General features: G+C 38.5%; 1 protein-coding gene across 1 annotated transcript; it reads right to left on the bottom strand.

The window, feature by feature from the left end:
- Nucleotides 1–221: 221 nt before the first annotated feature.
- On the bottom strand, nucleotides 222–1328 carry LOC122738151 (centrin-2-like). The gene has a single exon (XM_043980213.1). The coding sequence runs from the start codon at nucleotides 1088–1090 to the stop codon at nucleotides 626–628; it is 465 nt and encodes a 154-aa protein (XP_043836148.1). The 5' UTR covers nucleotides 1091–1328; the 3' UTR covers nucleotides 222–625.
- Between the last annotated feature and the right edge of the window lie 9450 nt (nucleotides 1329–10778).

Genomic DNA, 10778 nt, shown 5'->3' with positions numbered 1-10778 from the left:
GCCCTCCACAAGACAATACATATGTCAGTGTGCTTCCAGACACAACAAAGAAGTTGGTACTCTAGTTTCTTCTTAAAAGAGCTAAGTCAATGAAAATCAAAGGTGTGAATGGAAGAGGGAGGGGGAAAATGGCCTGGTATGGTGGCCTACAAGCCAATCACATGGTCCTGCTGTATCATACACCTGAGCATGGCAGGGGGGGAAGAGATGATGGAAGTAAGGTGATAAGGGAACCAGCACCTTAAAGGAGATATTCTTTGTTCCCACTTTGGTGGCCGTAAAACTTGAATTTTGTTCTGGGGTTTGGTGTAATATTAATGAAAGAAAGAAGAGATATCAGGCAAAAGGGTGGGGGGAGAGGAGTTCCAGGCCCCCAACCTTAAGCCTAGTAGGTTTCAAATTGCAAAATTCATTGACAAGGCATTTTATCTAGAACTGTTTTTAGAATTCTTTAGAAAACGTACAACTGAGTCAAGTATTTGCCAATGTAATTTTCTAGATAAATTAGTGGAAGGGGAAAATCAGCCTCTATGTACTGTAGTGATGCCTCAAAAAATGAAAACAAGGAACCTTCATAACCAGAAAATCTATTTGTATGTGCCTGCAAAAGGGGAAGAGATTGACCTCAATAGAGACTGGTCTTTTTCATGATCCGCAGGAACTCCTGTTCACTGACTTCTCCATCTCCATCTCGATCAGCTTCCTCAATCATTTCCTGCAGTTCCTCATCAGTGAGGTTTTCCCCTAGCTCTCTGGCCACACGTTTTAAGTTCTTGAAGGAGATTTTTCCGGTTTCATCATCATCGAAGAGTCTGAAAGCCTTCAGAATTTCTTCTTTGGTATCCTTTTCAGCCATTTTTTGAGTCATCACAGCCAAGAAGTCATTGAAACTGATTTTTCCCGTCCCCTCCTTGTCAATGTCAGATATCATTTTTTTGATCTCTTCTTTCTTGGGTTTGAAGTCCAGAGCTCTCATGGCCACCTTGAGCTCCTTAACATCTATTGTCCCGGTTCCATCTGTATCAAAGAGATCAAATGCCTCTCTAATTTCTTGTTTCTGGTCTTCTGTGCGTTCGGGTTTGGGTCCCATCTTCTTTCTTGGGGGGGCGGAGCCCAGGTTTGGCTTCTTGATGGTACTGGCCTGGCCTGGGGTGGGAGAAAGTAGGCCGACCAGATCCCGTCAGGGGGAAGGGAGGGAGCAGCGGGTCGGGAGGAGGCGGGCCGGGCGATGGGCCGGGCTGGGGGCCGGGTGGCCACTGGGCGGCCGGCAGGCCGGGCAGGGAAGGGCCCGGCCACAGACCAGGGGGCTGACCAAGCAACGGGGTCCCCGCGCTCGGGGGGCCAGGCCACAGTGGGGACGCCGAGGCTCCGGGCCGGGCGCAGGGGGAGCAGGTCCCACCGGGGCTGAGGCGGCGGCGGCGGCAGCGGTGATGGTGGAGGTGGGGGCACCGGGGGCACCGGGGGCAGGAAGGGAAAAGGAGGCCAGAAGAGAGTTCCCCACCAGGGCCAAGGGAAAGACAAGACCACGGCCCGGCCGGGCCAAGGAGTGGGATCCAGAGGGTATTGAGGGGCAGGAGGGGGAGTAGCCTCACTCACCATGCCTCCGCTCCTGATGGCTAAAGGGCAGACACTCCCTAGGTGGATTCTTAACCTATATACTCTGTAGGGCTGGCTCAGGTACTGGTAACTACATTATAAGCTCCTCAGAGTAATGTCCCTTGAATATTTCAGGATACTCTTCTCTGAGACCCAGGAGGCATCAATTTAACAGAGGTGTCATTTGGAACAGCTAATATCTATCTATCTTATGGCAGTAGAAGACTTTGTCACCTCATTGAGTGGGAGGAACTCAACTGTGAGAATTACATAGTGCTATCCAACATTTATAGACCCTTTCATAATGAAATCTAGCAAAGCAATTATCCATTAGCACATCTGTGCTGTCTCTGGGAAAAAAGAAAGAATAGTTCACATTAATGAAATTGTAAGCATTGATTAATCATTCTTTTCCAGAGTCATATTTGCTTTTAATAGTAGGGAAACAAGTCTGCCACTACCCAGTTTGATAACATACCACTATTTTTTTACACCATCATTCATGCATATAGTATAGGGATCAGGTGACTGCAGTTTCACTTGAATGATCCCTCAGACAGTTACACCCTTAAAGTGCTCAAGGGCACATATGTTCAACTTATTGTGAGCAAAATGGGGAACAAAAAATATTTTCTGTTACAAAGGATCAGGTACACATCACCATATTTTCCCATTAAAACTTATCCTTTGCTGCGATGTTTTTTGTTTGATTTTTTTTGTTGTCGTTGTTGTTGTTTAGCAAAACATTATGGAACTTTACATTGCCAATCCATTCATTTCAAACAAGATTATTTATAGACAATTCCATGCACATCTGGTCCCTCACTGTTTTTTTTAAGTAGAATTTTATAATTAAAGATCATGCGAAATGAGATCTTTTTCTGAGAATATGTATGTGTATGTGTATGCATATGTGTTTGTTGTTGTTTGTCCTTTCTTCCCAAAAATATGATCAGGATGATGTCATGACTTGTGCTGAATTGGATGTATGTGAGAGAGGACTGTGCAAGGTCATCAATCTCACACCCTTCTCAAGAGGAATCTGGGTCCAGTGGTGAGATATTTTTCAGGATGACTGTAGATGGCCCTGGATGTTTAAAGTAATTGGAATTAAGTGACTTGCCCAGGGTCATACAGCTAGTAAGTCTCTGAGGTGAGATTTGAATTCAGGTCCTCACAACTTCAGGGTCAGTGCTCTATCTACTCCCCCATCTAGCTGCCCCTATGTATGTGTATGTGGGATATGTATGTGTATGTGCATGTGCACATATAAGATTATATGTGTGTATTTGCTCCAGGAGTAATAAGGATTCATAGTCCGTATTTTATAGAAAGAAGCAATACTATTCTTTTCTTTTTCTTTTTTTGGTCTGGGGCAGTGAAGGTTAACTGACTTACCCAGGGTCAAACAGCTAATAAGTGTCAAGTGTCTGAGGCCAAATTTTTGAACTCAGGTCCTCCTGAATACAGGGCTGATGCTTTATCCACTATGCCACCTAGGTGCCCAAGAAGGACTATTTTTTAAAGGTGAAATGATTCTTTTCTGTAATCCTTTTCAACTATGTAATTTTTAAGTGAGAAAACTAGGGTCCACATGTTAATAACTATAATGACACTTAGGAGTAGAACTAGGATTAGAAGCCAGTTAGGGGAAATCTCAGCCTTTCCTGTAGATGTGAGAGTATTCTTTCACTGGAGGTTGATATTTCTTTCTTTTTTTTTTTTTAAAATTAATGAGATATTTTATTTTTTCCGTTATATGTAAAGATAGTTCTCAACTTTTGTTTATACATGCTTTACAATTTCAGATTTTTCTCCCTCCCTCCCCTCCCTCCCCCCCTCCCCTAGACAGCAGGTAATCTGATATAGGTTATATCTATATATCTACATACACACATATATATATATATATATATATATATATATATATATATATATATATATATATATATACACACACACATATATATACACACAATAACATTAATCCTATTTCTGCATTAATCCTGTTACAAGAGAAAGAATCAGAGCAGTGATGCAAAACCTCAAAATAGAAAAAAAAAACCAACAGCACCCAAAACAAAAGAAATAATATGGTTCAATCAGCATCTATACTCCACAGTTCTTTCTTTCTTTTTTTTTCTTGGATTTGGAGATCCTCTTCTATCATGAGTTCCCTGGAACTCTTCTGTACCATTGCATTGGTGAGAAGAATAGAGTCCATCACAGTAGGTCAACACTCAATGTTGATGATACTGTGTACAATGTTCTTCTGGTTCTGCTCATCTCACTCATCATCAGCTCACGGAAGACCCTCCAGGTTTCTCTGAACTCTTCCTGCTCATCATTTCTTACAGCACAATAGTATTCCATTGTATTCATATACCACAACTTGTCCAGCCATTCCCCAATTGATGGGCACCCCCTCAACTTCCAATTCCTTGCTACCACGTAAAGAGCAGCTATAAATATTTTTGTACATGTGGGTCCCTTTCCCCCTTCCATGATTTCTTTGGGCAAAAGACCTAAAAGTGGGATTGCTGGGTCAAAGGGTATGCACAGCTTTATCGCCCTTTGGGCATAATTCCAAATTGCTCTCCAGAATGGTTGGATCAGCTCACAGCTCCACCAACAATGCATTAGTGTTCCAATTTTCCCACAGCCTCTCCAACATTTATTATCTTCCTTTTTTGTCATTTTAGCCAATCTGATAGGTGTCAGGTGGTACCTCAGAGTTGTTTTAATTTGCATCTCTCTAATCATTAGAGATTTAGAGCATTTTTTCATATGGGAATAGATAGCTTTGGTTTCTTCATCAGAAAACTGCCTGTTCATATCCTTTGACCATTTCTCAATTGGGGAATGACTTGGATTCTTATAAATTTGATTTAATTCCCTATATATTTTAGAGATGAGGCCTTTATCAGAAGCACTGGCCTCAAAAATTGTTTCCCAGCTTTCTGCCTCCCTTCCAATTTTGGATGCATTGCTTCTGTTTGTACAAAAATTTTTTAATTTAATATAATCAAAATCATCCACTTTGCATTTTATAATATACTCTATCTCATGTTTGGTCAAAAACTGTTCTCCTTTCCAAAGATCTGATAGGTACACTATTCCTTTCTCTCCTAATTTACCTATGGTATCACCTCTTATGTCTAAATCATGTATCCATTTTGACCTTATTTTAGTATAAGGTGTAAGATGTTGGTCTATGCCTAATTTCTGCCATACTATCTTCCAGTTTTCCCAGCAGTTTTTGTCAAATACTGAGTTCCTATCCCAGAAGCTGGAGTCTTTGGGTTTGTCAAATGCTACATTACTAGTGTCATTTACTACTGCATTTCCTGAGCCTAGCCTATTCCATTGATCTACCACTCTATTTTTTAGCCAGTACCAGATAGTTTTGATGACTGCCACTTTATAATAAAGCTCCAGGTTTGGTACCGCTAACCCACCTTCCTGTGAATTTTTTTTTCATCCTTTCCCTGGATATTCTTGATTTTTTGTTTTTCCAGATGAATTTTGTTATTATTTTTTCTAGCTGTATAAAATAATTTTTAGGTAGCCTGATTGGTATGGCACTGAAAAAGTAAATTAATTTAGGCAGTATTGTCATTTTTACTATATTAGCTCTGCCTATCCATGAGCAATTGATATCTTTCCAATTATTTAGATCTGATTTGATTTGTGTGAAGAGTGTTTGGTAGTTGTGTTCATAGAGTTCCTGGGTTTGTCTTGGCAAGTAGACTCCCAAGTATTTTATATTACCTACCGTTACTTTAAATGGAATTTCTCTTTCTATCTCTTGCTGCTGGACTTTGTTGGTCATGTATAGAAATGCTGATGATTTATGTGGATTTATTTTATATCCTGCTACTTTGCTAAAGTTGTTAATTGTTTCAAGTAATTTTTGACTTGATTCTCGAGGATTCCTTAAGTATACCATCATATCATCTGCAAAGAGTGATAGTTTTGTTTCCTCCTTGCCTATTCTAATTCCTTTAATTCCTTTCTCTTCTCTGATTGCTAAAGCTAACATTTCTAGAACAATATTAAATAATAGGGGTGATAATGGACATCCCTGTTTCACCCCTGATCTTATTGGGAAGGCCTCTAATTTATCTCCATTGCATATAATACTTGCTGATGGCTTTAGGTAGATACTGTTTATTATTCTAAGGAAAGCTCCCCCTATTCCTAAACTCTCTAGTGTTTTTATTAGGAATGGGTGCTGTACTTTGTCAAAAGCTTTCTCTGCATCTATTGAGATAATCATATGATTTTGGTTGGTTTTCTTATTGATGTGGTTGATTATGTTAATAGTTTTCCTAATGTTGAACCAGCCCTGCATTCCTGGTATAAATCCCACCTGGTCATAGTGTATTATCCTGGTGATTAGTTGCTGTAATCTCCTTGCTAATATCTCATTTAAGATTTTAGCATCAATATTAACTAGGGAAATTGGTCTATAATTTTCTTTCTCTGTTTTTGCTTTGCCTGGTTTTGGTATCACCACCATATTTGTGTCATAAAACGAATTTGGTAGAACTCCTTCTTCACCTATTTTTCCAAATAGTTTGTATAATATTGGAATTAATTGTTCTTTAAATGTTTGGTAAAATTCACCCGTAAACCCATCTGGCCCTGGGGATTTTTTCTTAGGGAGTTCATTAATAGCTTGTTCAATTTCTTTTTCTAATATGGGTTTATTTAAGGATTTTATTTCCTCTTCAGTTAACCTGGGCAGTTTGTATTTTTGTAAATATTCATCCATTTCATTTAGATTGTCAAATTTATTGGCATACAGTTGGGCAAAATATTTCCTAATTATTGCTTTAATTTCCACTTCATTGGTGGTTACATCACCCTTTTCATTTTTGATACTGGTAATTTGGTTTTCTTCTTTCTTTTTTTAATCAAATTAACCAATATTTTATCTATTTTATTGGTTTTTTCATAAAACCAGCTCTTAGTTTTATTGATTAATTCTATAGTTTTTTTGCTTTCAATCTTATTGATTTCTCCTTTAATTTTCAGGATCTCTAATTTAGTGTCTAATTGGGGATTTCTAATTTGTTCTTTTTCTAGCTTTTTAAGTTGCATGCCCAATTCATTAATCTCCTCTTTCTCTTTCTTATTCATGTAAGCATTTAGAGCTATAAATTTTCCCCTAAGCACTGCTTTGGCTGCATCCCATAGATTTTGGTATGTTGTCTCATTATTGTCATTCTCTTGGATAAAGTTATTGATTGTTTCTATGATTTCTTGTTTGGCCCATTCATTCTTTAGAATGAAATTATTTAGTTTCCAATTGATTTTCATTCTACTTTACCCTGGCTCTTTCTTACATGTAATTTTTATTGCATCATGATCTGAGAAGGATGCATTTACTATTTCTGCCTTTCTACATTTGACTATGATGTTTTTGTGCCCTAATACATGGTCAATTTTTGAAAATGTGCCATGTACTGCTGAGAAAAAGGTATATTCCTTTCTATCCCCATTCAATTTTCTCCAGACATCTATCATGTCTAACTTTTCTAGTAATCTATTCACCTCTTTCACTTCTTTCTTATTTATTTTTTGGCTAGATTTATCTAATTCTGAGAGGGGGAGATTCAGATCCCCCACTAGTATAGTATTACTGTCTAATTCCTCTTGTAACTCATTTAACTTCTCCTCTAAGAACCTGGATGCTATACCACTTGGCGCATACATATTTTAATATTGATATTACTTCATTATCTATAGTACCTTTAAGTAAGATGTAATTTCCTTCCTTATCTCTTTTAATGAGATCTATTTTTGCCTGCACTTTGTCTGAGATAAGGATTGCTACCCCTGCCTTTTTTACTTTAGCTGAGGCATAATATATTCTGCTCTAGCCTTTTACCTTTACTCTGTGTGTATCTCTCTGCTTCAAATGTGTTTCTTGTAAACAGCATATTGTAGGGTTCTGGTTTTTAATCCACTCTGCAATTCGCTTCCGTTTTATAGCAGAGTTCATCCCATTCACATTCACAGTTATTATTACTGACTGTCTATTCCCCTCCATTCTATTTACCCCCTTTGTAATTTTCCCCCCTTCTTTCACCCTATTCCTCCTCACCGACGTTTTACTTCTTACCCCTGCCTCCCCCGATCTGCCCTCCCTTTTTATCACCCCCCTCGCTTTTCTTTACCCTTTTCTCCCTTGCTTTTGTCCTCCCTTCTATCAGTCCCCCCTTTCCCTTCCCCTTTTGTTTCCCTAAAGAATGAGTTGTTTCTTTATCCCAATGAACGTATATGTTATTCCCTCTTTGAGTCAAATCTAATGAGAATAGGGTTGAAACCATGTTCCCCCCTCCTTTCTTTCCCTCTCTTGTAATAGGTTTTTTTCCACCTCTTCATATGATATAATTCATCCCATTCCACCTCCCCTTTCCTCTCCTCCCCATAGACTCCCTTTTTATCCCCTTAATTCTTTTGTATCATCACATCAAAGACAATTTATATTTATACCCTCTATATAAAGTCCTTCTCTCTGCCCAAATACATTTACAGTTCTTAAGAGTTATGAGTATTATCTTCCTGTGTAGAGATATAAACAGTTTAACCTAATAGGGTAACTTTTTTTTCCCCTCTGTTTACCTTTTTAAACTTCTCTTGAGTCTTGTATGTTGAGATCAAATTTTCTATTCAGTTCTGGTCTTTTCACCAGGAAAGATTGAAAGTCCCCAATGTCATTAAATGTCCATCTTTTCCCCTGAAAGAAAATGCACATTTTTGCTGGGTAATAGATTCTTGGCTGCAATCCAAGCTACTTTGCTTTCCGGAATATCATATTCCAAGCCTTGCGGTACTTTAATGTTGAAGCTGCCAGGTCCTGAGCAATCCTGACTGTGGCTCCATGATATTTAAATTGCTTCTTTCTGGCTGCTTGGAGTATTTTCTCCTTCACCTGATAATTCTGGAATTTGGCTACAATATTCCTTGGAGTTTTCCTGTTGGGGTCTCTTTCAGGAGGTGATCGATGGATTCTTTCAATGATGATTTTATCCTCTGATTCTATGATATCAGGGCAGTTCTCCTTAATAATTTCCTGGAATATGGTATCTAGATTCTTTTTCTGGTCATGGCTTTCAGGCAGTCCAATGATTCTCAAATTGTCTCTCCTCGATCTGTTTTCCAGATCAGTTGTCTTTCCAATGAGGTATTTCACATTTTCTTCTATTTTTTCATTTTTTTTATTCTGCTTGACTGATTCTTGGTGTCTCATGGATTCCTTATCTTCCAACTGTCCCACTTTAATTTTTAAGGCATTGTTTTCTTCAGTGAGATTATGCACCTTTTTTTTCCATTTGGCTAAGTGAATTTTTTAAGGTACTGTTTTCTTCAGTGAGATTATGCACCTTTTTTTCCATTTGGCTAAGTGAATTTTTTAAGGTATTGTTTTCTTCAGTGAGATTATGCAGCTTTTTTTCCATTTGGCCAAATGAATTTTTTAAGTCTTTGTTTTCTTCAGCTTCCTTTTCCAAGCTGCTGATTCTTTTTTCATAGTTTTTTTGCTTTGCTTTCATTTCTCTCCCCATTTTTTCTTCTACCTCTTGCAATTGATTTTTAAAATCCTTTTTGAGCTCTTCCAGGAAGGCTTTTTGTTCTTGCGACCAATTCACCTTCCCTTGTGAGGCTTCAGATGTAGACAATTTGAGGCTATTGTCCTCATCTGAGTTTGTGTTGGCTTCTTCCCTATTGATACAGAAGCTCTCAATGGAGAGGGCTCTTTTTTGCTTCTTACTCATTATTGCAGCTTATTTATTTATTCTTTAAGTTGAGGTCTGCTCTGGGGGCACCAGGGTCCCTGTTTTGGGCTTCTTGTGCAGGTGTATAGGTGCTGTGTGACCGGGCTTTTACTCTGAGGACTTTATGGTATGTGGAGATGCCCCGCCCTGCACTTCCTGTATGATTGTGCTAGGCCAGCCAGGCGCCAGACCCCAGTGTCTGATCCCGCCGTTCGTGGCCTTCTCGGCCGGTGTAGGTAAGTTTTTCCACTGTCCTTCTTGGCCACCAGATTTTTGAACCAGGTTCCGGGAGCCTCAGTTGTTCGGCTGTAGCCCGCAGCTCCTGCTGACTTGCCCCGACCCCCTAGGCGCTGGGTTGCTGCCCTGCGCTGGGCCTCCCTTTTGCCCGAGTCAGACCGACCTTTTCCTGAAGTCTTCTAAATTATCTCTGGTTGGAGGACTGTGTCTCTCTGTCTCTTTGCAGGTTCTGTAGTTTCAGAATCCGTCCAGAGGCTTGATTTAATGTTCGTTTTGAGGGAACAGAAGGAGAGCTCAGGCAGCTTGCTGCTTCCTCTCCGCCATCTTGGCCGAAGGTTGATATTTCTAAGTAATTATGTTGGGAAAATAGTCCACTATTAATAACGTAGAACTTAAAGGGAGTATGCATATGATTTAGTTTTACCTTTTTTCCAGTGATATGCTTGTAAATGTTAACAACAATTTCTCAGATGTATGTGTTTTTATTTCATAGGAACTTTGGTTGTCAACAAAGGCTACAAATCAGAGATTAATTGTATCTATATATACATATATCTGTATACACTATATATATGTCTATATACACACATATTCAAAACATACTTTCAAATTTAATATACCTCATTTATTTTCTTCATCACTAACAAGTCTGCACAATCAATAAAATAATCAATTAACCCCTGATTTGTAGCCTTTGCTGACATTCAAAGTGCAAATGTTTACCCTGAAAATTTATCCATTGGCTCTCAGAAGTAAGTTTGATCTGAGTCCAGAACATCTCTGACCCATTTATTTTATAGATGAGAAAAATGTGGTCCAGATAGGTGGCTCAGTTGTGGTTTAAACCCAAATTTTGTGATTCAATATTTAATTCAATTCAGCAAACAGAAAACTTTTCTTGCTTGGTACCTGAAAGTATACTTAGAGAGTTCAATTATGGCCTGTTCAATTTATTTTTCTAATACAGGGTTATTTAATTATTCTATTTCCTTTTCTGTTAATATGGAAAATTTATATATATTTTTTTTGAAAATGTTCATCTGTTTTGCTTAGATTGTCATGTAAATTGACACATGGGCAAAAGAGCACCTAATAATTGTATTGATTTCATCTTCATTTGTGGTGAAGTCTGCTTTTCATTTTTGAAACTTGTAATTTGAT

Source organism: Dromiciops gliroides, chromosome 2 (assembly GCF_019393635.1).
Source record: "Dromiciops gliroides isolate mDroGli1 chromosome 2, mDroGli1.pri, whole genome shotgun sequence".
NCBI classification, from domain to species: Eukaryota; Metazoa; Chordata; class Mammalia; order Microbiotheria; family Microbiotheriidae; genus Dromiciops; species Dromiciops gliroides.
This window is presented reverse-complemented; position numbering and strand designations above follow the sequence as displayed.

Excerpts from the sequence above, each read along its gene's own strand:
- LOC122738151 (XM_043980213.1), bottom strand. The coding sequence starts at position 1,090 with ATGGGACCCAAACCCGAACGCACAGAAGACCAGAAACAAGAAATTAGA.